Source organism: Phasianus colchicus, chromosome 6, assembly GCF_987193195.1.
Source record: "Phasianus colchicus chromosome 6, bPhaCol1.hap1.1, whole genome shotgun sequence".
Taxonomy (NCBI): Eukaryota; Metazoa; Chordata; class Aves; order Galliformes; family Phasianidae; genus Phasianus; species Phasianus colchicus.
The window spans coordinates 32,612,159-32,638,975 of NC_143441.1; the positions used below are offsets into that span (position 1 = coordinate 32,612,159).

At 39.1% G+C, this 26,817-nt stretch overlaps 1 protein-coding gene across 2 annotated transcripts; it reads left to right on the top strand.

Annotated features, from left to right (window-relative positions):
- Positions 1 to 4,078: 4,078 nt before the first annotated feature.
- STEAP4 (STEAP4 metalloreductase) lies at positions 4,079 to 25,489 on the top strand. 2 transcript variants are annotated; one of them, XM_090142842.1, is made up of 6 exons: positions 4,079 to 5,426; positions 16,857 to 16,933; positions 19,261 to 19,716; positions 20,978 to 21,505; positions 22,138 to 22,302; positions 23,299 to 25,489. In XM_090142842.1, the coding sequence occupies exons 3-6, from the start codon at positions 19,261 to 19,263 to the stop codon at positions 23,566 to 23,568; spliced, it is 1,419 nt and encodes a 472-aa protein (XP_089998968.1). In that variant the 5' UTR covers positions 4,079 to 5,426; positions 16,857 to 16,933; the 3' UTR covers positions 23,569 to 25,489. The 2 variants fall into 2 exon arrangements, with proteins under 2 accessions (XP_089998968.1, XP_031470210.2); XM_031614350.2 differs by lacking the exon at positions 16,857 to 16,933 and having other exon boundaries at positions 4,081 to 5,426.
- Positions 25,490 to 26,817: the final 1,328 nt, after the last annotated feature.

Here is a 26,817-nt window from a genome sequence, read left to right on the forward strand (position 1 = left end):
TGCAGAGTACAAGAAAGTTTGTTGACTTTTTTGAAAGGGAAATGCAATCTAATTTGACTCCTAAACGCTTTTTTAATCAATTTTCATAGAACAGCTTCAGAGTAAAGGAACCTGAAGTTATTCTAAGTTATTTCTAGCCATTGATAATGCCTTTGAGCAAATACCTCATGGATTTAACAGCAAGACCTGCACCTGTGACTTCGTGAAGGGTACAAGAATCATATTTTTATTCATGAAGCTGATTTTAAGTCAGCTACTCCTAAACACTATGGTCCCAATATTTCACTCCAGCAAATATGTTTTGCTCAGAAATGCCATTATACAGAGCAGAGAATACGGGACAAAGCTCATTTTTAAAGCATGCTACTGCATGCCCTATTTTCAGGTAGAAATCCATGTTATTCCAGCATCAGTGAGATTTCTAATATATAAATCCTGAAAGCCATGCTGACTTCCAGAAGAGGCAGATGTCTGAATATTTTTGCAATTTTGGACCTCAGAATAAGCACCTGGCAACAGATCTGCTTTACTATGTCTTCTGATCCGTGAAGGCTGTGTATAACAAAGAAAGGCTTTAAAATGCTGTAGCCAGAACTTTTGTTTCAGATGCTAAAACTTTAAGGTACAATCCCAAGACTATACCTTCTTTGCCAAGGAAAACATAAAAACAACCGTATTTCAAACAGTGATATATCAGAGACTTGCAAATGTTTATCACCAACTTGGAGATTGCATTTATCAGTAAATTTCCATCAGCCTTCGAGGTGCCCTGCAGTGTCCCACAAGCATGTTGCCTCCCCTAGGGCACCTGGGCTGCTTCTCCCAGGGGCAGCAAACCTGATTGCATATCCTGGGACATGCATAGTGTGTGTTTATTGTCTGATGGAGATTTTGCAGCACGAAGTGACAGGCTCTGTGCCTCTTTTCTTCTATTTCCCTTCTGGGTTTTTTTAGAAGGTTGTCATCTCTTCTTCCACAATGTCTCTGAGCCTGGGGAAACAACCTCCTACAAACAACATGTAGCTTTGTAACACAACTGCTCTTTTTTTTCCTAGAAAAAGGAGCACAGTCAACTGATGATAGAAAATAACAAATGGGTAGGAAAAAAAAAAAAAGAAGAAGAAAATGGAATAGAGGCTAGAGAACTCAAAAATATATCAGAAGAACCACAGAAGGGGGCACAAAGCAGGGCACACTCCTCACTGATGGAGGCTGTTGCCTCAAGTAGGGTGCCCTTAGGAACAAAGGCAAGCCCCACAGTCACAGCCTCCCTTCTCTTGTGCACCTTCTTCCTGATGGCACTGGGGCTTTTAGGTGGAGAGGTGAAGGGAGAAGTGGAAACAGAAGCTGAGAGGCACTGGGGGACTGAGAGGAGGGAAAGCAGCCCAGCGCTTATGTGTACCTATGCACCCAGATTCAATGCTTGCCACCCACAGGTCACCCAAAAAGCAGCCCAAATTGCAACATGGACATGTGTAACCCTCTGCTTCAGCACAGGGACAAGGTGCAGGTAAAGGCTGTCCCTTAGGCTTTCTCACAGGATAGAGACGTCCCACCAGCTGGTTCCCAGGAAGGATACAAGAGTGAGGAATAGAGTAGAGGCAAGCTGAACACAGCACTTTTTGTGGGTGGACCAGCTGTCACTCAAGCTGAGAGGGACCTGCCACCTGCACATGGAGGTGGAGGTAGCAAAGAGGTCTCTCCTCCAGTGCTAGCAAGAACCAACACAGCCCAGCCAGAAGCATCCCAGTGCTCCCCACCACTAGCCTGGGCAGAGTTAAGGAATGCAGTGTGCTGAAGTAGGCCCATGTCAGGGACAGGGCTAACAGGTTGATTACCAGCACCATTTCCTGACAGGACAGGACAGAGCAGCCCTGCCTGGCTCTGCAACTGCTCCAACACCCTGGCCTGGAGCGTATTCCAGTGTGAGGCCATTTCTCCTGCCTCAGTGCAGACCATAAAGCACCAGCAATTCCCATAAAGCATCAACTGAGATGTGGTGCATCCACTCCTGAGTCAGATTTGGACTCTGCAGTAAATCTTCTTGGTATCTTGATGACTTTTTCCATTGCTTTATTGGACTGAGGAACTGGACAAAACCTCTCTAAAAGCATAAATCCCTGCACAAACTTGTGCTTGCTGAGCTTTTGCCTATTGTCAGGTATGTAATGTTAACAAAAATAAATTTGACACACTGCATTTTTCTGCGGTATTCTTGTCAGGGGCAAATAGTAAGAGATTGTAAGGCTATCTCAGGAAAAGGAGAACAGTGGCTTGAAACACAGACACAGTAAGTGCAAATCAACACAGCCTCTTGTGATTCAGTTTTTTTCCTGTTTTTCTGTTTTCTGTAAACTCACTAGATACAGTCTTCATGGTCACACTATATAAGATACTTCTTATTCTATTACTAAACACAATTGCTGAGCTGAAATTCACTTACAAGATGTCCCTGGCTTTTTCCTTATACTTTTGAATCCTGAAATTATCTACACATGCTTTGGAAGATCTTTCTAAGTAGCACTGTTGAGTTCACCACTCTCATGCTTTCAGGTTAAATTTAATCTTTCATTAATGACACAAATTTATTTTCTGAAGCATCTTATCCCTGGTAACTGTTGTTGCAGTAAGAGTGACATGAACAAATTTATCCCTGGATTTGGCTCCATTGTCAAATGCTCTGCAAATCCTGCCTTCAATTTCAAGGTTATACTGAAGTTGTGAGTCACATTTTATAACTGAAAAAAATAATGAAAAATAACCACTGGCCAAACTCTATTTGGTAATTTCTTCTGATTTATAATCTATTTCAAATATCACTGGCCTTCAGTTAATAAAAATGTATGGTTTTGTTTATTTCCACATCTAAGATTAAATACATTTTTTTCCTCTCAATATATTCATGCCTACATTTTGTTAACTTGTAAATTACTGCGATTTTTTTTAAACCACAGTGTTTAAAAAGACTACATCAACATATACCCAAAGCCATCAAGGATGATATCCTCTGAGGTCTGAAATGTCTAAGCAACTCCTTCTGTTTTTCAAATTTTTCAATAATTACATCCTAGATCATTGGGAATCTCTGCCTGATGGCATTCTGAAGAAACAGCATTAGGTACATATTCTCTATACATTTCAGCACCCAAATATTGCTGGAATAGACAAGCCAAATATTTTCTGATGATTGACTTGTTTTTTTGTTCTAATTTTTCTTCAAGTATATTATTATTTGTGTTACATGGCATTTACAGTGTTGTTTGTCCAGCTTCAGCCCAGCAGCACAGTTTCTTTCCGTGGCTGCTCTGAGCTGGCGTTTTTCATCAAATCTAAATGTCATCTGTATAAATCTCACTAACCTGAATGGCATGAAAAATTTATCACCTTTTTTTCCTCAGGTGCCATATGCAGCCTAAATAGACATCTGAGAAAACAGTGCAACTCACAAAGGTTTTATGAAAGTTCAAAAAACCTGCTCTTTTCTTTTTCCTAATATGAACACATGCCAGCAGCCCAGTGAAGTACTAAGGACAGAAAGGAAAGAATGTGTCACTTACCGTATCTCCTCTCGGCAGCGTAACAAACCTGTTTTGTTCCTTTGAGTACAACGATGGACAAACAAGAGGTTTCATCTGATTCCTCTGCAGCTACAAGAACTACTTCGTTTAGTTCCACTACCCATCCCAATGAGTGGATCCAGCTCCTTCTTAAAGTATGCCCTTCCTAAGTAAAGGACTTGCATAGGTGTGAAAACTGTTGGACAATTCAATCTTTTCCTACACTACTTAATATTCTTGAGGTCTTGGTCTACTGAGAAATGGCTTCAAATTCTTTCTCAGCTTTTTATATTCATATTACTATGTGGACTTTAAATGCTTAGATCGCTTTGATGGTCTCAAAGGCATAGCATTTTTCCTCTTTTTCCATCTATTACGTATTCATTCATTTCTTTTATATTCCCTATGGAGTTAACCTTGTTATTTTATTCACAGCTTTGTGAATTAACTGTCTCCCTTTGCACTCTCTTAAGATTTTCTTTTAGGTGTAATAATACTATTTTTGGCAGCATGTTAGTTGATGGTTGTGCTGGAAATGAATACTATTCTGATTAACCTGACATTTGCACTTTCTCAGTGCCCTTTGCTCCTAGAAGAAAACCACAGCCAGGTCATTCTCTCTCTCCATGTCTCGTACACCTTGCTGATTCTCGCAAGTTCTTCCAAAGTGATATCATCTTTTGGACATCCTGGATCTTTTATTGTGGTCCAGGCATTGCACTGGCTTGCGCTTTCTGTCAGTGTACAACAGACATGGGCTGTTCCTGTCCTAAATCTCAAACATAATTCAGTCTCTTTAGAACTCGAACTCTCACATACATAGTTTCTTTATCCCTAGTTCACAGATTCTTCTGACCTCAATTTTTTGCCCTTTCTTTTTTTTTCCAGATTACTTTTATGTCCTGTGTCTTTCCTATGTTTTCCTAGTCAGTTTCCTGCACATCTTTCAAAGTCAAGATGATATAAAAAATAATTTTTAATTTTAATTTCTCTTTTCTGGCAAACATTTCTTTCAGATCTTGAGTGCAATCATATTTAAATTCCCTTCAGTTTATTTCCCAAACTTCTTATAAAAACTCAGTGTTACTGGGACACTCTAAGCTGCTTTCTCCTATTTAGATGACAATCCACTCCTGTGATCTCTTGATGCTTAAGGCATCTGTTTTGAATTATACCCCATTCCAAACAGATGTGTAACATCCAGAATTTTGCATACTCCCAGACTTCTGCCTTAAAGGTGCATTTCTCAGTACAAATGCATGACTGTTTCTGACTCCACTGCCAAGAACACATAGAAAATCTCAGAGATCTGGTACTTTCAACCACCCTCATGTCAAATTCCTTTCATCCCAAGGTGACATTCTTACTGTCCCTACCCACAGCTGGAACGACCCAGGAACAACACAAAGAGAGCTCTCCTTCCAGGCAAATAGTTCCTGTTTTGCTTCTTAAACATTCTTGACTTCTGCAGTTCTCAAGTTAGTCCTCCAAGAGCAGGAAACACAGCCAAACCTTTTTGCTGGCCAATAGCCAACGGGCAAGCCAGTGCCTGCTTTAAAAAAAAACAACCACAGCTTCATCTCAGCTGTAAATACATGGGCTGGGACTTTCCCCAACAACTTAGACGGGAAGTTCTTTCGCCCAGCATGGACAGACAGGGCCTGCAACACCTCCTCATCTCTCCCTCCCACGTGCACCCTAGCTTCTACTAGATAAATGCCAGTGAGGCTGTCAGGTTTCTGCATTCTTCTCCAGGCATAGGACCTCTCTGCAGCATCTAAGAGCAGATCTTGCCCTAGTGCTAACAACACCTCACCGGCTGGAAGGCTCTGGTTTGCCCAGGGGGAGAGGAGGAGGTGGAGTGCACAGGTGAGTTTTACAGAGGCCATCCGATCTGCAGGTTTCTCTCATTTCTGCAGGTGGGATTAGGGAATGCCTAGAATGGCAAGGCTGACATCTCAGGAGGTTTAGGTGGGTTTGAACTGAACTAAAATGTGCACTGAAATTTGACCTTAGCTTTTCTCCCTGCTAGACATAAAATACAAAGCCACGGCTTTGTATTGACATTACATAATATTTTCATCATTGAGAGATGATCTAAGGAAGCACTGAAATACAGGGACATAGTTTTATCTGTAAAGTTAGGGCAACCAAACTTTGAATCAGCCCATTGGTATTCAGAGAGCTTACATAACTGGCAACAAGTTTATTTAATCTTTCAGAGGTGTTTGCTAGAGTTAAGGAAGTGGAGAAATCTTCTGCAAATAAGTGTTGGTCAGTGGGTTTTTAATGTGGAAATAGGATATTCCTTCCTAAGAGAGAGCTAAAATTCTGGTTTGAATTTTAATAATAAGTGGAAGTACTCCAAGGGCAGTTGATTTACCACCAATCATAAAGTACTAATAGTTGGAACTAAGGATTCTTTTCACTTCTGGACTCACATGTGTATTTCCTGTTTTCTCTTCCTTTTCAAGTAGCATACCAATTTTAAAACTGTTCAGTATTTTAGAAGTGAGAGGTTTCAGTGCTGCAGAAAGAAATGGATTTTTCTTGAGCATTGTTTTATGCCAGCACCATGTTATTAATTCGGAGAACATTTGCAGCTGCCAGAACTGTTAGTCAGCTTTGATACAGGAAGATTTCCTATCCCCCCTAAATCTACAAATATGAACTGTCACTCACAGCACAGAGCAGTTTTTTTCAGATTTTTCAGACATTCTGAAACGATTAAATTAGTGAAAGATGTAAATTCTTTTTTAGATGTGGCTTTCCAAAGCTCCTGGTTTTGTTAATAGCAATGATTTTGGCAAGCATGAAGTTGTAATAACTGAGGTGAAACACCATGACTACATACCAAAATATTACAATAGTCATTGAAAAATCAAGTATGCCTCTACTTTCTTCATCCATACAGGAATTTGCTTATTCAAACCTATCAAGCACTTTTCATATTTATACACTTCTAGGCAGATGGCATTTTTTAAATTATTTCTTTTTGTTAAAAGCAGAAAACATAACTGGATAAGCAGTCTACTTTGTGTTGCAAAATTGTTAACAAAGCATGTTACTTACATTAGTGTTTTGTTTGAGAGCAAGAGCTCACTTCAGAAGTGACTGTCCTGCCTTCTGAACTGTGCCTCATCCACATCACAGTGCAGCCTGGGGATGCTTTCAGCTGCTCTTGGGTTAGATCAGCAATCCCACCACTCACAGCAGTTCAGCTCTCAGGATCAGACCACAGCTACTTCAAGGACAGCGCCCGGCAGTGTGCTTGGCATGGGTGTGAGGCACTCAGAAACAACTTTTCCTCCCTACATATCCATTCCTGTTGTGCCTCAAGAATGCAGGGACAGCAACCAAGGCCTTCAGGGAGAGTACTTCACATCAGCGTGTTTTAAGACCTCTCTTGCTGCTTCCTGGTCTGTTTCTATTAAAATCTGTTTATGTGGTAACTTCAAGCTTTGAGCCAACCATTTCTCCCATTCTGTTCTCAGTGACAGGGCTAGCAGAGTGCAACTGCAACATTTTTTATGCTCCACACTACAATTTATAGATGCTGGCTTTTTGGCTTTTTTTTTTTTTCCTGTTGGGGTTTTAATGTATATTTATTCTGGTTTCTGAAAGCTGCTTTTGGGGGGAAGAAAAGGTGGGAAGAGATATTTGAAAGTCACATGTACATGTGCATATTGCAGATCAAATGTTTCACTTAATGCATATCTGCATGCTCAAAAATAGAAAAGAGGTGGTTTTCCTCATTTGACCTTGCTATTTAGACCCACCTAGTCTCTTCTTCATCAAAATTTCTTCAACACGTATTCCTCCCAAGTGAGAGCAGGGACAATAATATAGTAAGTTCACTTAATTGAAGTCATGTTTCAGATTAGAAGTGGGTAAATTCAGATTTCCAGCACTTTCTCTCTTATCTCCTCCCAGGACTCCTCCCATCGAAGTCCCCCAGCATGCAGCCTGGTTTCTTGGCCTGGCCGGAAGTGCTCTTGGCAGACTGGTTCATGTAATTCCATCTGGATGTCCAGTTTCCTTCCTTTTTGTTTTGTGGCCTCGGCTCTTTTCCCTGTAGAGATTTGCTGAGCAGCCAGCTGTGGTGGCAGCCTGGGCACAGTGCTGAGATGGGCTGAGCAGCTGTGGGTGGCTGCTGGGTTGAGCACTGGTTGCAGCAGTGGTGCTGGGAAACAGGAGGAGCGGGAACAGCTGCCAACAGAAGTGCTAATTAAGGGTCTGACAAAGCTGCTTCCTGAGCTTGCAGTGACTGCTGAGTATAGACCTGGAGGCAGAATCACTAAGGTGGCTTCAAACTGTCTTTTTACTTGGCTGAAATGTTGATGTGATCCTCTCTGGGACTTAAAGAATGCCATAGCTTTGGTGGAGACAACTCCAGCACTGCTGGCACGGATTCCATGGCTCAGTGAGGTATAGAACTCCACTGGGAGATGCATATCCTATAACTTACTTTGGTATGTGTGAGGTTAAGATGAAATAAGGAGTGAGGATTGTTCTTAGCTCTGGGTGATGTGCCTTCCCCAGGTGGAGCAACCTCACCAAGACAAATCTGAATGCAGAGAAACCATTTTCATAAGCTGCACAATATCCTATAAAAAATGAGAATATTAATAAATCTCATACTAATAAATCTCATTTGAATTCTACAACCTGAACCGTGCCAGAGCTTCATAAAACTTGGCACTTCAAAGGTGCTTAATTATAATAATCTGCTACAAACTGCTTGATCAATGGTGAAAGCAGCTCAGCTGTCCACTCCAGACAACTTACAGCACCTGAGGATGGGGATCAAAGTGTTTCACTGATGCCTGTCACCAATCCATTAGTGATACCAATTATGTAAGCAAGCTTCTGTAGGCCTCCAGATAAACAAGCCTGAAGTGTTAGGAAATTTAGTGGAGAGGTTGATTGCCAAAGAGCAAAAAACACTTTCTGGCATCATTAGAGCACCAAGAGTGTTTGACAAAGGATGTCTCTGGGGTGGTCCCATGCTACAAGGAGTGTGAGAGCAGGGAATGTGTAAAAGAAGACATGAGTACTCACCACAAGTGGGTAATTATGCAATAACCGTAATAGCATAAAATGGTAATACAATAAAGACAATGGGTTTATTCAGAAAACTCAGTTCCTCATTTTGTATTGGAGATCCTTGGTGGAGCTGCAAGAGAGGGTCACCCTGTGGGAGGAAATTATTTAGTCCAATTAGGCAATTACAAAATCAGCATGACACTTTCTTTTGTACCTCAAGGCACAGACATTCAGCTCATTTTTTCCTCAAATTATACTGAACAGATCTCAGTGACTTCCAGAACTAAGCAACTCTGGCAGTGTTAGGGTCAGGGTGCATTTGTTGATCTCAAATCATCTGACTGCACAGATATTTGGGGGGGGGGAGGGGGGAGTGATCATAAAAAGCATCTGTGGAAGATTTATACAAGCAGAGCAAGAGGTCAGTGCTTCCCCTGTGCTTCTTTGATAACTAGATTGGAAAATGTATCTAAACCTCTGGATCACCAACCTGCATCACTACCAAAAGCAGTAGCTTTTTATGAGAAGTTAACTCTACCAGTTGCTATTTGATTGATGGTAAGCAGTGAGAAAAGTGTTTACTTAAGGAATTATTTGTTTAAATAAGTCATTGTAAACTTAAGATTGAAGGGTTTTGAGCAAAATTCCCTACTAGCAAAAAAAAAAAAAAAAAAAAAAAAAGTTACTTTCTCCAGCCTGGCCTTTGCTTTTTTTCATTATTAGTTTGCAAAATGAAGGAATTTTGGTACCCATGAGTGCCCTCTTTATTACCTCAAGTTTAATAAGAATACTTAAAGTTTTCATTGGCCTCTGCTCCACGTCATGTTCCAGATATCCACCTTTGCCTTCACTGCAATATGGCCTGGTGCTACTTAACTGTATATTGAATGGTCTTGGGGTGCAGAACCAAAAGCATAACTTCTGCCTTGACCCTACATATTTCACAGAGATGGGAATGAGATGCCCAGAAAATCTGATTGAGACTCAGGGTCACCAGAAACTCAGGTGCCTTCCCTGTGAAGATGGCAGCAGAGATGTGTTAGAGATCCCGTGTGAGGTCTGCTGTGCCCCAGCATGGAGTGGGATAGCACGGGCTGCCCTGTGCAGCACTGTGAGCAATTAGGTGACACTGCTGTGCTCCCAGATCAGCAGCTGATGTGCAGTACTCTGGCAGAGACGTTTCATTCCTGCCAGTGCCAAGGTGAGGAGCTGAGGCAATGATCCACAACTTAAAACACCTTCCCGCTTTCCAGGAGAGGGAGTTAACGGCTCAACCATGTGCAAAACCTGAGCTGAACTCAAAGGGAATTTCAGACAAAAGAACTCTACAAAAAATTAGATCTCTCCATTTCTCAGTAGAGGAGGCTGCTCTCAACAGTTCTGCAAATTTTTGACAAATATCACCTCCGCTGGTGTTTCTTTGTCAGTATTTTCAAAGCATGTTTTTAAATTCAGGCTTCTCAGCTGCTAATTTTCAAAGCCTGGAGCTTAGGGCCGTTGTTTGAACACTCCTGAAATTATTGCCTCATTAAGAAGAGGAATTTCTATATTGGGAGTTAGTTTTTAAAAATAAAAGCCTGATAATTTTTCCTTACTGCAAAATGCAACAGCATTTAAAACTGTCACTTTTTTTTTTTTTGTGAGGAACACTTTTTCTTTCTTTCTGAAAATATCAATGCTCATTTTTCCTAAATGTAGGCATGGCTCTGCAGATGCCACTTGACTGCAGTCAAGTAGGACACAAAAAATTTCAATTCCATGTAAACGAAAGAAAGGAAAACAAAAGAAGCAAATAATACATTTAATTACTTCATATTGAGTGAGTAAGAGTGCTGATGAAGCTATCCACTGTTAAATGGAGTATCTTTAAACATTTTTTTATAACAGCATTTTAGTGTATGGGCTTATGTAAGCAAGAATGCAGATTAATGAACTTTCTGTAAGAAAATATGGCTTGGCCCCATTCCAGACATGCTGCAAATCCACATATATTTGTTTTGGCAAGAAAGCTTCACATTCATGCCACTTTTGCTTAAATCTTTCATATACTCCCACCCATTCCTCAGATTGCTAAGAACACAAGGCAGCCAAGTCCATCATCACAGAGGCTTCTATGCTTCAGCAGCCACCTCACTTTTTGTTTTATCACAGGTGTCACGGAGCACTTGGGCTCTGTTATCTTCCTGTTTACACCAATCCGACCAAAAGCAAGTTAACTGAAAATCAGCAATTCCATTAATGTAAATGGGAAGACAGTTGGGCTTATCGCATATTGTTAGAGCTCAAAATAAATACAGTGTTTTGAACTCTTACATTTTTAATGGGCCAAAGGCATGATCTTGGTCAGTTGCTAGTGCCGTGCTACCTAATTCCAGTCTTGATGTTATTTTACCTCGATTTCTATAGAAAGTGAGGTTTCTCTGATCATATTGAGGGATGTGAGTGTACGTATTTTGTGTGTCCCTCAACCACTGTTTTAGTGATGCTTTCAAACAAATATACAGGAGAAGTGAGGGTTTTGTTTTTCTTCAGTCATAAAATAGGCAGTTGAAGACTCCACGTAAGAGTCCTAAGAAATGAAAGACTGTACTGTGACAATACACATTTAAAGATCTGAAAATCCACATGAGAAGAAATCTTGAAGGAGTGATCTCCTGTGATTGGAAACAGTTTCAATCAGTGCTTGTAATCAGCCAAGAAACACAAATCCCTGGGAAGCCAGGCTTCATTATTTCTAGTGTTACTTCTCTGTGAGACAGAGCTATTTGTTAATGTCTCTAAATAGCAGGCAAAAGATGCACAGAAGAATAGCTTCACTGAGAGAAGACAGCCTTGGAGGACACAGCAGGAATCCAAAAGGCGCTTGTCATGTGCAGTGTGGGTCTCAAAACATATCTTTCAAGGTCTCAGGACATCTCCTGAGCATTATAGTGCGGATAAATCCAGTGCCCCCACTGCACTCCAGACAGACCTGCCTCTTCTCACCATCACTCAGCTTTGGGTGCTTTCTGAAATCTTATCACTCTTGCAGTTGGATTAAATCTTGATATCTATATCTCTCCAAAAAGCACAACAACCCTAAACAGGCCAAGGAAATTATACCAGTTATAGCTGAGTCTTACGTGTTTACAGGAAAGTTAGAGGTGATGAGATTTCCAGCTCTCAGTACTTTACTATGATTTAGACAACATTAAACACATCTGTTTAGGCCTATACTTCATCTGTTTGAAGAGCCTCCAGGCAGCTTTAGTGTTCTCCTGATAAAAAGCGAAGATGTGGGAAATGCAGTGTCCTCTGTGGGAGGATTTATTGTCTCAAACAATTATTCTTTATAAGCTTTGTCAAAACTTGGAGCTCAGGACTTTCTGCTGAGGAGAATAGAAGATACTCATTTGCTTGAAAGAAAATTCATGAATAATTTGCTGTGATATGTTTGTTAGGAGCTACTCTGCTATTTTCTTTATGTGTGTAAGTACTAGATTAATCAAGGGAGAGTAGTTTAGCCACATGCCTTTCAGTTTCTGGTGTAGCAAACAACAGAAAATACAGTTTGTAATTTAGGGCAGATTTGGTTCTACAACTGTGAGCTTATAAGAAGGGCTGTTTTTTAGAGAGTGCAGTCTCTCTCTGTGGAGATAGTAACATGAAATTTTAAGAAAATGAGATTGCCTCAGAATAGTGTATATGTCTTCCCAATGAGAATTTTTAAATCACATTTCACTTGTTTTCCAAGTTACTCCAGGACTACTGAATATTATGCATGCGTAAAACATTTCAGAAAGATACATTCAAAGCTGCAATACCGAATATGCAAGAAATGAAGTATTAACCATCCTCATTTTCTGCTGTATTTAATAGGCCACTCTATTTAATTTTAACAGATAGGACACTTTTGATCATAGATGACTCACATCTCAAACTTTCTGAGACAAAACTCCAAAAAAAAAAAATCAAAAGGGAATTATTTCTACATGTCAGTACATGCAGTAAACTGCTAAGACAATAATGAAAATTAACTAAATCAGTTTCACACAGAAATTGTTTAACTTTGTAGAACTTGACAGTATGGGAAAGAAAAGACCTGAAAGGACCAACCATTCCAAACAGAAATATATACTAATGTATTTCTTTGTTTGAAGTTCACCATGCCTGTATATAGGTATACAAGGATTTGAATGAAAAGACTAAATGTAAAAAATGGCCAATCTACTATCTTTCTACTCTTGGTTGTAGGCACTATACTTCATTGCCACCAGCACGAATACATGACATTAGCATGGTGTGAAAGCACTGGTGGTAAGCCGTAGTGCAGTCTGCCCTTGTTTAAGGAGGATGTACATTTACCAGTAGTAGGAAAAGATCAGGTGTGCATAGAGGCATTGCAGAGGTAGATGTCATTGATACTGTTTTGTCTGTTCAAAGAGGGCATAGGGCACCTGCAAAGGGTTTATTTTCACTGCTCCTGCCATAAATGCAATTCATCAACTCAAGATCATGTCATAGTTGCACAACAAGTTGATGAAGTGTAATCCCACCAAGTCTGGTGGTGTGTTGGGCTTTCTCTCAATATCGCTGTTGAGAGTCTGCTTGAGACAATCTCTGAATTGGTGAAATGAGTTCAACGTTGTCTGTGTGATGCAAGATATGTAAGCTAATTCTTGAATCCATGTAGTGAACTCAGTGTTTTCCAGTTCTTCCTGACCAGGGAGTTACAAAAATTTGCCTGAAAAGACCTTCTGGAGAGACTTGAAAGCTTACATATATGGATACTGTGTGAGAAAGTTCAGCTCTACTCCTTGCTCTAATGAGATTCGGAGAAAACAGAAATAGACAAATCCTCAGAGACTAGATCCTCTGATGGACTACACCATAACCTACCTCAGTCACAGCTGTGCTGGCCATTAACTTTCTTCTTACTTGCTAACCTTTCTTTTATACAGCTATGGATCAAACTCCTGATGATGCCTGGGCCATTTATCTTCTCAAAGTCCTTATGTTCCACATGATTACCTAAACTTTTTCCCTGAATCAAAAGGTAAAAGGATATAGTTCTAGAAGATTTTGGAACGTTATATAGGAGAAAATGCAGATGTTCAGTCATAGCTGAGAGATACTATGGGCCACTAGACAAGATCAATTGTTCAAAAACAGAGTTGTTCACCTAGCAGAATAATAAGAAGACAATACTAAACTCAGAAGGTGGGCAGGTGATGTTCCATGAGAAGTAGAATCTGAGAGGAAAAATGAGATCTGAGGATTTGACAGCTGCTTATAGAAATGGCATTAAAAGCAGAGAGAGAAAACATTTGCAAGGCAGAGGAAGGACTGCAGGAAGACAGCCATTTAGCTCAGCTGTGAATTCTTCAGAAACTTCAAACAATAAAATCATACAGAAATAAAAATGTATGGACAAACATTGAACAGTACAGATGTTGCTAAAATTTGAAAAGCCACTGTACAAAAAAGTAGTAATTAAACAGTACATGCAACAGTACATCCAGAATACTATAAAAGCACAAACTGTCAAAGGAAAATCAAGAAAGGGATTTACCCAGTATTCAACTGAGAGAAAGCTACTGACTAATGATGCCAGGAAAGCCATCTCTGCAATGCCTCTTTCACTCGACACCAGTAATAAAGAGATGAGAATTCAGGCAGGGTGACAGAAGTAACAGATTAGATCATGCTTAGGTGAGTTAAATGATTTGGGATCAGTGAGGCTGATGGAATTTGCCTTAAATTGTTCAGGGAATAACTGAAGCATTTCCACAGCCATTAATAACTACCTTTAAGAACTGCATGGAAGAGGCAAAGTTTTCAAAGACTGGGAACACAGGAATAACAGCTATCCTGAAAAGTAAGTAGAAAGAGGAGGGGCAGAATTCTGGCTCAATCCATTTAAGAAGAGAAGATAATAAAAATAGAAGATAATAATAAATAAAAAATAGATTATAGACTCATGTATTAATCAAGAAGAAAGCATTCCAAACCCAGCTAATCTCCTTTTATAAGATCATACCAGGTCTGGTGAATCACAAAGGCTGAGCAGCTTGAGATGAGTGAAGATTTTAGTACAGTATGTTAGAGAATATTTTCATAAGCATATGAGGGAAATGCAGCCTGACTGAACTAATATAAGGTAGGATTCTGCAGAATGAGTGAAAGAGGCGTTCTCAGTCTCTCTGTTAATCACTGTCAAAATGGAAGGCTTAATTTACTGCAGATATACTGGGGGTCTCTCCTGGCTAAAGTCCTCTTCTGGAACTTTATTAAATGGCATGGATGCTGGAATAGACAGTATGCTTATTAAAGCTGACAATCTGACAAAGTTGAAAAAGCCTGCAAGCACGTTAGAGGACAGCCGTAGAAATCAAAATGATCTTGACAAATTGAAGTTATAGACTAAAAAATACGGTGCTATTTAACAGGGACTAGAGCACAATACAGCAAGAGTCAGAAAAGAACTGTACATGTTGAAGATGGAGCTATTGGCTTTGGAACAGTTCTGCATTGAAAAACAGGATGCAGTACACTAGTATTTCAGTTCTGATCAGAAGTGCATTTTTGAAGCAAATCACTAATTATCAAGCTTGGTTTTCTTGGAGCATATGGAAGAAAATGATTCCTTCCCAGAAAGACTGAGCCAGATGATATGCTTTGGGTGCACCCCAGCACACTGCAGCTGTTAACGGGCATTCAGGCTGCAATGCTAGACCAAGGCTGCTCCAAGGTGGAGATCCTGCATTCAGACAGCATGACCATGTGCTCAGCACCAGCTGTTTCACTCTGCGTCTTCCTTCCTGTTGCCACACACTGCTTGCTAAAGTACATAGAGCCATCCCAAGCTGACTTTGAATCAGCTGTACTGTGAATAATACAGATGTGTCAGTGGGACGATGTGTTGTCTATGAGGCAAGCGAAGTAATCCTTCCCAGCCGGTGAGATCTCGGCGAGAGTATTGCATTCAGTTTTAGCACCATACTTCTAATTATCAGTTGAATGAGTTTAGCCTAGGAAGATTCCCACTCTCAGAAGCATGAAGTGCAGGGAAGGATCTGATGTTGTTTCATCTAGAGAAGGGTGAAATGGTAACAGCTTTCATGTCCAACAAAGGCTTCTGAAAAAGAGAAGGGGGACAGATTGACACCTGTGTGTACAATGGAGGCGGCAATACAGCCCAATACAGATTGGACAGAAGAAAATCTGCCTTGTATTATGACTAGTGAGACAGCAGAAAGCAAGGGAGACTGCCAGATCCACAAACAGGTTAGACAAGCAACTGTCAGGCTTGGTTTAAATGTAGTTCATCCTGCCTTAGGGAAGGAGATGGGCTAGATAATCTCAAAATCACTGCCATAGCTATTTAGTTTGCTTCTTTTTAAAATGTAAATAGTAAAATTTCTCTTCCCTGCTCCTTTCATCTTGTCATTCAACCTTTTGAATCATTCCATTGATCTCCTGTCTGCCATTCCATGTTACATCTGTCTGATCTTTCCATTCTCCATCCCTCAGTCCCACATCTGCTTTTCCACTTTTGGCACTGTATCATCTGCAGAATGATTCTGCTAGGAAATCCCTTGTTTTTCCCCCATGTACAAAGCAACATTCCTGTATTCATTCAAATTCCTGCGTAGGTATTTATATATAATTGCATCTTGATTCAGTTCCCCAAGTGTTTATGCAGTATTTAATGATGGTTTTGCTTCTTCTGTTCTTCCAGTGCCTCCTTCTGTCATTACTGACTAAGTGACAATCAGATCAGAGGTTATCACCATTTTCCCTAAAAATAGGATAATTCACTGTATAAAAATACAACTATGTGGAAAAAAAAGGACACAGTTATCAGTAAGAAGCTTACATGGATTATCTTTGAAATAACAAGCATCACTAGCTTACCAATGTTAGGAGGATGGACATAAACAAAAGTATTATATGTGAATACAGAGTTCCACAAAGCTCTAATTTTTCTCAGATAATATTTGGGTACATATGTGAAAGAAAAAAGGATGGTCATTTGTTTCTTTGCTAGTGTTTCTGTTTCCTCCAGTGCTTTGAGAGTGCCCAGCATGTGGGCACAAAGCAAACCCTGCTGCCATCAGCTGCTTAATAAGACACAGTGTCAGCTTTCGGGCTGAGCTCTGACACCAGGCTGGTCCTACATCCTTTATGATGTACTTCATCACATCTTTCACACTGATGTAGGACAATAGAAAGCCTTTTTCTACAGCAAATGAATATCTTCTCTCATTGCAGCTATCACTGTAACGGACTCTATAAGGCCATTTTCCTTGTTTCAACTTTACACCCACCGAGTTGCCATCAGAGCAAAGGTACATTTTGTTCATTTTGTTCAAATACACACAGCAAAGCCCAAATTTACCTGTGCAGTCTACTGCCTGAATTAATCTCCAGAAGTCAACTACAGTGCCCACAGCCTTTTTAGTTTAACAACAGTCAGCTGGCACAAAGACATGTTTGAAGACATGTTGAATTTAAAACAATTCAATTGAGAAAATTGTCTTAAAATCCTTATTTGTTAGAAGGAGGCATAATCCAAAAAGCTAGGATTTAAAAGCAAAATTCCTTTGTCTTGCATGTCATTTTCTGATATAGCAGATACACAATTCAATTAACATCTGTTTTACAATATAACTTATTTGTTAAGAAAATTGCTCATGACCAGTTTATTTCTAATATATAATGTGCACTATCACAACAGAAATGGGCATCGCTATAACAACTAATTCTTAGTAAGGAAAGAAATAAATTCTGCTTAGTTGATTCAAGCAAACTGTCTTTCCTGTTAAAAGTGGTATTAAATTAAATTAGGCCACTAGCAATAAAGCAACTTTAACTCTCTTCAGCTCTTTATGGAATAATATTCAATGCCTTGCACAAGTCCCTTCATATCTTAGATAGGGCTCCAAGAAACTATACAGACACACAGTCAGAAAAGAAAAAAATTGTTCTTTACATTAGTTTTACTTTTCATCTCCCTCTTTTTTTCTTCTCTTTCCCAGCAAGATAAATTCAGTGTTCACTAGCAAATGAGATGTTCAGTAATACTGAACAACAGAAATGCTTCATATATTTGTTTCTTGGCGGTAAATACACCAAATATATTACTTGATAGAACCCATTTGAGATGGTTGGTTTGTTGAATTTCTCTTGTCTTACTTACAGTCTTACTCTGGTGAAGAAAATGGTTTGCATAGTTCATTCAGCAAGAACTTAATGATTTCTTGGGGGCAAATACAAAAGTTCCCAGCTGGACAACCACATATTACAAAGAAGCTTTATCTTTCATTTTGGATAGGGACCCACTTTCTTCAAAGGAAAATTTGAGAAAAAAAGTTGAGTACCATTAGGTACTGAGTTGAACCATTTATTAATATTACAGATGTAACTCATCCGTTCAATTTTGAAATACAGACTATCCACAGAAAGGATTGTACAGCTTTCCTCCCATGGAGCCACATGGGAAAGTAAAAGAGCCCTCAAAGAATGAGTTTTAAATGTGTAAAAGAACACTGGGAAAAAAAAAGAAAGAAAAGAGTATGATCTCTATATTTTAAGCGGCAGTTTAGTTTCATTCTGAGCAGGGCTTCATATAGGAATGTAAGCAAAGTGTTAATAAGCAGCCATAGCAGAGCAATTGTTTTGGATCTAGCTAACTATTCTATGCAACTCTGTCCTGCAAAGTGGAAAATCAGTTATTCCCACAGCTTTAATTAAGCCACTTACCTGAGATGCTCTGAAAGCCTTGAATTAGGGCTCCTGCAAAAAAACATGGCTGCTCCAAGTACTAAATTAGTGGCTGTTTGGAGAGAAGGGTCTCACAAGATCTCCTGTTAGAGATCTTCCTTAAGGCTTCAGGTTTTCTGTCCTTGGGTCACTTTTTGTAAAGTGAGGGCAAGAGCATATGGGTCTATCAGAAGACCTCTGGAGCAGCCCTGTCTGATTGTGCATGTGGGTCATGGGTCTCACTCTGTAAGTACGGAGCGTACATACTGCTATGGCATGGATAATACATTAGAGTCTTTGAAGCTTCCAGGTACTGTGATAAAGGAGGACAGAAAAATCTCATAGAAAATTTCATTAAGAGTAACACATGTTCAATGCAAAATATGCCCATTCCACTGTCCAAACACTTCATGGGACATTCTTCAAGAAACTGAACAATAATAAACCAAACTGGCATTGAATGGGCATATTAAGAAAGTACTGAGACAACATAGGTTTGTAGCTACCTTGTACACCACTTCAATTGTTTTACAGATAGACCTTCCAGGTTCTAATCTGATTAGAGTCATCCTCATCTTTAATGCTTTCCCATAGCATAAAGAAACAGAAATGGTCCTGAAACATGTGCATTCCTTGCTCATGGTGATCCTGTACCCTTTCCTCCTCTTTCCCTTTGAGAAAGGAAAACTGCAATAATTCAGCTGAATGTTAAAATCTCAAAGATGAACAGAAAGGAGGGCTTTGTCAGAGATGGAGAGCTGAATATCCAGAATTCATTTTTTAAAAACTTTACAGATTAAGAATCAAGAAAACTCTCAGATATTTATTTTGTACAGCCAGAACAAAAATTAACCTTTCATTTTCAAGAGATCAATGTTTTACTTAGTTTGTTCTTTTTCTTTTTTTTAAATAGATGAGTAAAAATTCTTCCAACATAATGGCTTTGGTTCCCAAAACATCTAACAAAAGAGAGACTGTGTGTATATTTGGAACAGGAGATTTTGGAAGAGCTCTGGGCCATAAACTGATTCAGTCTGGCTACCCTGTCATATTTGGAAGCCGGAGCCCATGGCCATCCAGCCTGATTCCCAAGGATGCAGAGGTGCTGAGCCATGCTGAGGCAGCACAGAAAGCTGCCATCATTATTATAGCAATCCAGAGGCAACATTATGACTTCCTTGCATCACTAGAGGAAACACTCCATGGAAAAGTATTGGTGGACATAAGCAACAACTTAAAAATAAACCAGTATCCTGAATCCAATGCAAAGTACTTGGCTCAGCTGGTGCCCAGCGCTAGGGTTGTGAAAGCCTTCAACACCGTGTCGGCCTGGGCTCTGCAGTCAGGCACTCTGGATGCAAGCCGGCAGGTAAGACTGAACTTCAGGAGTTTGATGTTTCATAGAGTTATGAAGTATCATATGGGCTTTTAACAGTTAGACAAAACGCACACTTGGGACATATGACTCAGACAAGGCTGAAATGGAATTTTCACTGTAACTGCAAATCTCAAATTAAATGTGAGCTAAAATTTACTTTGGGATTCAAATATGACACAACAAGGAATATTGATAGCTTGCCTCAGAATGCAGGAAGCTGTTAAGAGACATTAGAGAAGCAAGGAAAAAAAGAAAACACAGCTACAAACAGAGAAACAGTAAATCAGAAGGAAATGAGGGCTGTGTCACTTGTTCACCTAAGAAGCAAAAAAAGGGATGTAAGGGATATAATGGGGCAATAGAAGTATAAGCAATGGGATAAATTAGATGGATGGTAAATAAATTAATAGTTTTCTATATTGGAATCCATCACCATGGAAGTCTAACACAAAAACAATGTGTGCAAACCATGTTAATGAGCTCCTCAGTCACAGGCAAGCTGGTCGTAGGAAACAATCAAGCATCTTCGTGGAAGAGAAAGAATTTATTACTGCACTGTTTTCAGCTACTCTGAACATGCAACTATTGAAAATATTGTTAACTTTGCTTTGTGCTGATAGAAGTGGTTTTGCCTAAACTAAAAACCAAAGATTTATAAGCCTAGGCATCTGAAATCTTCATTATACTTAGATAAATGATAGCAGAAGTTGCCCCCTTTCTGCCTATTCTAAAAGGAGTATTAATATTCATACTCAGAAAAAAAGAATTTCTTCACACTTTTACTAGATATGGGAAGAAATAATATTAAATTTCATGACAGAGAAATGATATTTGAATCGTCTCTACCCCCAGGTCCCTGAAGCCCTTATAGACCGTTGTAGTAGCAATAGAAAATATTGTTCCTACTTACTATTACAAAACCTTGTGCTTATAAACTGTGGCAGGATCTTCAAAAGAGCATGCTGAAATTCAAGCGCTCTAAGCAAAGACTGTAATCTTATATTTTGTTCTTGTCATATACAAAATTTTGCCACTTGAAGCAATGTTATTTCATCAAAGATTGATATTCTTAATTCTTGGGACTGTTGATCAAGAAGTTATCTATAACACAATTTTATCTATATAAATTATGGCTAACAAGGAAGGTAATAAGGAGCCTAGAAGCTCATATTGTCCATACCCAGACAGAAATGCAGTTGAAAATGTCACAAAAGTCTGTCAAAATAAAACCCCTGCTTGTTTTTGGCTGCAGGTGTTTGTCTGTGGAGATGACACAGAAGCTAAACAAATGGTAATGGATATTGTTCGTGCACTGGGACTCACACCATTAGATCAAGGATCTCTCTTGGCTGCACGGGAAATAGAAAATTACCCTCTACAGCTCTTTCCAATGTGGAAGCTTCCCATCTTTTTGTCCCTTGGTCTAACCGCATTCTTCTTCTTCTACTGTTTGGTTCGTGATGTAATTTATCCTTGTGTTTATGAAAATAAGGATTATTCATTTTATCTTGCAATTTCCATTCCAAATCGGATCTGCCCTATAATGGCACTTGTCCTTCTTGCCTTGGTTTATCTCCCTGGTGTACTTGCTGCAATTATTCAGTTATACAGAGGTACCAAATACAGCCGTTTCCCAGACTGGCTGGACAGATGGATGCTGTGTAGGAAACAACTTGGACTAGTAGCCTTGGCATTTGCTTCTCTGCACGCTATTTATACTCTCGTTATCCCAATTCGCTACTATGTAAGATGGACAGTTGAGGACAGAACCATCTCACAGGTAATTTTTTTCCTTGCTCTATGTCTTCTCTTCCTCTAGCCCTGTTACTAATATTACCAGGGATGCTAAACTTTAGAAGTTCACATGGACAGTCTAATGTTCTTTTTAATGAGGTTATTTTCCTAGTTTCTGTGCTCCTTTTAACCATGGATAAATCCAAAGGTTTCTGATGTTGAGTTGTGGGTAAATACCTTCCTCCTAGGTAGTCTACATATTAATGAAATAATCAAGAAATACATAAAGAATAATTTAAAGAAACTTATTTCGCTATTTCTCCATATAAATTTGTGAATCATAGAATCAAAAAATAGTTTGAATTGGAAAGAATTTTTACAGGTCATCTAATCCAAACCCCCTGCCATGAACAGGGATTAGCATATATTTTGAGTTCCTGACCTTACTCAACAACAAACAATTGAATACCTGCCCTCACAGTAGGTCTACAATCGGTAAGTACCACAATTATAGGTACACCTACATAATGCCACTCTCTTATTTTCAGTAGCCAAAGTAAATACCCAATCCTTTTCAGATAATGTGTAGTATTTATCTCTTAGTTAAAGGATACTTTTTTCTTCATATTGATCCTAAAACTGCTAACACTAAAATATATCTGGTATTCTTCTCTTCAGGCACTGAACAATAAAACTACTCCATTTGACAACACAAATGGCTGGCTTAGTGACTCTTATTTGGCTTTGGGGATTTTAGGATTCTTTTTATTTGTTCTTCTTGGAATAACTTCCTTGCCTTCTGTCAGCAACAATGTCAACTGGAGAGAATTTCGATTTGTACAGGTAAGAAAAAGATTTTCTCTAAAAAAACCTTTTTTCTTCTCAGTTGGAAACTTTCCTATTCTTTTATGACCTATGACCACAAAAGGATTTAGTAGTGACTTAGGTATTTCCTCCATTATTAACTCTAAATGTCACATCTGTATTATTCACCATCACCTGATTAATATATATTTATCTATCTACATGGCTATACAGCCCACATATAAAAAACACAACTTCCCTGACGCCTACCTATGGAACAACTGGTATTATTACACCAACATAAAATTGGGAAGGTCTAAACTTCTAATTGACAAATGGAAAAATGACACTGTGGAGTTAATGACTGCCAAATTACGCAGTCACAAAATATTTTAGCCATTTATTAGGCTAAAAATTTTGTTGGTTCACAAGATAATTCAGTTAATATGATTCTGAAAACTGACTTTATCGCTCCAGTCCTTTCAACAGCAAGCATCTAAAGAGAGTCTCCAGTTTCTGCAGGCTCTAACGTTTGCTGTGCCTTTAATAAAGCCACCTCTGTTAACACTGTCATCTTGACCCCGCATTAGGAAGAAGTTTGGTGCTGCAGTGCCTCTGCAGGAACAGGGCTAGCATGGAAACTATTATCAATTAATGTTTTACTTAGGTGAAAAACTTAAACAGTAGTTCTGGGTGGATTATCACTAAAGCATATAAAAGGGTTGGACCTCTCAAATGATCCATAGCCTTTTCTCTGCATTTTTACAAAGATGGCAACATTAGGCAATGTGTGGAAAAAATTATCAAGGTTGTTGATGGGAAAAAAAAAAAAAAAAATCACATCCTGGAGATCCATTTGAATTTTTAATAAAAACAATAAGAAATCTTATATTATATAAACCATTTTCATTTCAGTAGACTCAGTCCCAAATTTGGCACACTCCCTGAAGTTTGCTGTGCACTGTAATTTGCATTTGTTCTGGTTCAATTTAGTATTCTAACCTCTACTTCTCTCTCTTCTTTGTTCTCCTCTAGTCCAAACTGGGATACCTGACATTGATTTTATGCACCGCACACACACTGGTTTATGGTGGAAAGCGGTTCCTAAGTCCATCATCATACAGATGGTATCTTCCAAATGCCTATATGCTCTCTCTCATTATTCCATGTGTTGTACTGGTTGTCAAATTTGTGCTCATACTTCCTTGTCTAGACAAACAACTAACACGAATTCGACAGGGCTGGGAAAGGAATCCCCAGTACTCAGAACAGTCAAACTACATTATCAACAAGTCTGCTGTGTAATTAGACTAACCTGTATTGTTAAAAAGAAACAAAAAATTGAAGGCAAAATGAAGTCCCTATCCTCCCTTACCTGGAGAGAGAAAAGAGAGAAAAAGTGAGAAGCCTGGGCAGGCTCTGACTGAAATAAAGCAATCCCAGTGACAAACTTAAAATTGAAATCAAATGAGCCTCCTGAGATCCTGCATCCCAGACATGCTTTCACACAGGCCTTTTCCTTTTTCTCCCTGTACTCCTCCTGTTCACCCTCCATTCCTGACAGGAGGGTGAGAGAAATGTTCAATGCATCAGTCACTCGAAATCTCCAGTGCTGGCCAGAACCAGAGCAACCTCTCATATTAGATAGCGTCTGCTCCTCTTCACTATCCTGTCCACTGGGGCTCAGATCTGCATGCTCCTGCACGCACATGCATACATATATAAACACCCTGCTTCCACCTCTGAAGCCACCAGACTGTAGAGCGAGCACAGGACAGGCGTTAGCTGAGGGAAAGTTCTCATCTTCCCAACATTAGTTTGTCCTCCATTAACATCTGCTCAAAGAAATCTATATTCATGCCTTAGAAATAGTTGAATAAGATTTGCTTGGTTTGTGTACAGGCACTCTAATGTTCAAAGTGTATCTACTGAGGATTGCTGAACCCTTGCTATACTGCAGAAAGTCAGGTGGCAAGGGGATAGAGGAGAGACCAAAATGTCAAAAAGACATGAGACATGCTCACCAGCCTAAGCTTCTCTGCAAGTACATGCACACAGTGGTTGGTGAATTTTTGTGTAAGCAGTGATCTGTATGGAAAGGAGCTGATGGAAAACACTGTTTTATTAGGAGTTTATACTGCATGTCATACTTATATATATCACAAGGAATAGATTGTTGATTTTTCTAAAATTCTTTGGATGCAATGTTATAGATGTTCCATGAAAATGCATATATTCTAATCTCAATAAAGACAATTCTTCATAGTTCTGCATTCTGTTATTATTCCTGGAACCTCTTTTGCTGTGATGCAGCTGCTGGTATGCTTAGTTGCACGTTAGTATTGGAAGGCCTTGGGGGAAGAAATAAAATGGGATCCTGTCCTCAGATAGCTGCCAGGGCTTATTTTCTCCTATTTTTGCTCCTTGGATGCTTACATATATAGATATTTGCTTAGTTACTGAAGAGGAGCGAAAAACAGTTGTGGGCTCAGAGGGCCTCAATACAGGGATACCTATAACACCACCTTAAACTCCCTCAGAAAGAGAAGACAGAGGCAGAAGCAGAGAGAATAATAAAAAAAAGACAAAAGGAGACAGTGATTGTGTGCAAGTAGATGAAAAAGAAAAAATAAAATACATAGTAGCAGCCTGAATATCTAGACTTGACACTGGGAGCTATATTCTACTTCCAGTGACATAGTCCAGACTTGTATTAAGAACAGTAACTGCTTCAAGATGCATAGTTTGCTTTTATGATTACCTGTTATAGGACGTGGGTTTCTGACTATGCAGATACAGATCTTAAACTTTTTTCTCGCTCCCACAGCTGAGCTTGTGAGTTAGAATTTAATTTGCAACAGCCATGGCAAGTAACACAATGAAAAGTCATGCTTTACGAAACACAAACATTGCCAATGCTCTGCCAACTTCTCTGACAAAGAATATGATTCTTTGTATTTCTGAGTGCCCTGCATTAAGAGGCTGAGTGAGGTCTGCTCTACTCCCACTGAAAACCAGTACAAGGTAACTGTGGCTTGACTGAATACAATCTGTACACTCATTCACTACTAAATTCTAGCTTCTGGGCACAGGGCTGCAGCTCATGCAAGAAAGACAAAAAGAATTCTTCAAGGAGCAGGTTGTTTTATATGGCTGAAAGACAGGCCCAAGCTTACTGAAAATGTCAAGCAGAGAGGTACAATTTGCTGTTTACTCCAAGAATAAAATGCCAATACCTGTTGTGTACAAACCAAGCAGACAATGCTATTTGTTTGCATAGGTGCATGAAACAGCTCTCACGAACTCATCCAAAGCTCTCTCATTTGAAGGCAGCACTGGGCTCTGTGTTGATTTCAGTAAATAGCAAGTCAGATCTACAGCAGCACTTGTTATTCCAGCTTAAGTGATGAACTCCATGTTGTTAGGCAGCTAGAAAGTATTTGTTACAGAAACTTAAATATTTATTCTTTAAATATTGTAGAGAACAATTCTTCAGCATTTTTTACAGGATACTTTAAGATAATTCAGTGACAATATTTTGAAAACAGTAAATGTTATGAAAAATGTTTATCTCCTATATACATTTTTCTAGTCTGATTCTTCATGCACATATATTTTTAACATACTGACAAGGCTGGTTAAAAAGGACATTGGAAGGGTTATGAAATACACTTTGGAAAATATATTTTCTATATGGTTTTCATACACAAAGAAGAGCCTTTGCGTGTAAGTACATAACACAGTTGTAAGAAATTCTGCAGGAATAAAACAGTGACTCTCAACTCTGCTTCTAAATCAAAGTCAACACTTAGAAAATATAAACTGCAGCTTTTTAAGCAAGAAGTCACATGGATATGGTCCTGATAGCTAAATTTGGATTTCACTGCACAAGAAAGTTTTATTTTGATGCAGAGTGTGTAGGTATTGTATGACTTTTAGACCTCTACATAACATATAATGCTACTAATTTAACTTCCTGATTTCAATATCCATTTCAAACCCACAGATGGACTTATTAAAATACCGTCTTCTCACTAATTAATCAGGTTTACTTATGCCTGAAATAATGTGATGTCAAATACACAGTAGCCCCAAGGGACATAGCTAACACCACAGATATTGCTGGATATTGAAGCACCGGGATCCAACCACTTCCCTTTAGTTCCATTGCACCACACCATGAATCCTGTGGTCTGCAATCTATTTTTGCACTGCAGTGTGATCTTTTTTCAGCCTGTGCAACTTCATCTAAATTACCTCTTACTCAAGATTCAAGATTTGATTGTTCAGAAAGCCACTTTCCTCCTGCATGTCAGGTTTGGGGGCTTTGCTCGTTACCTCCTAACACAAATTTTAGAAGATTATCTTGTCTCAAACACTAGTGAGCCTTTTTGGTCCACTCCAAATAAGAAACTGGTGAAAAGTATGAATGTCAGCAGGAACCATGTAACCTATGCTATGCTGCTCTCCCATGCTACAATTATGTATTTATAAAATCTTCAATGTTTATTATTTAGTAATAGGTTAAATATGGTTTCTCTTCCACACACTGTG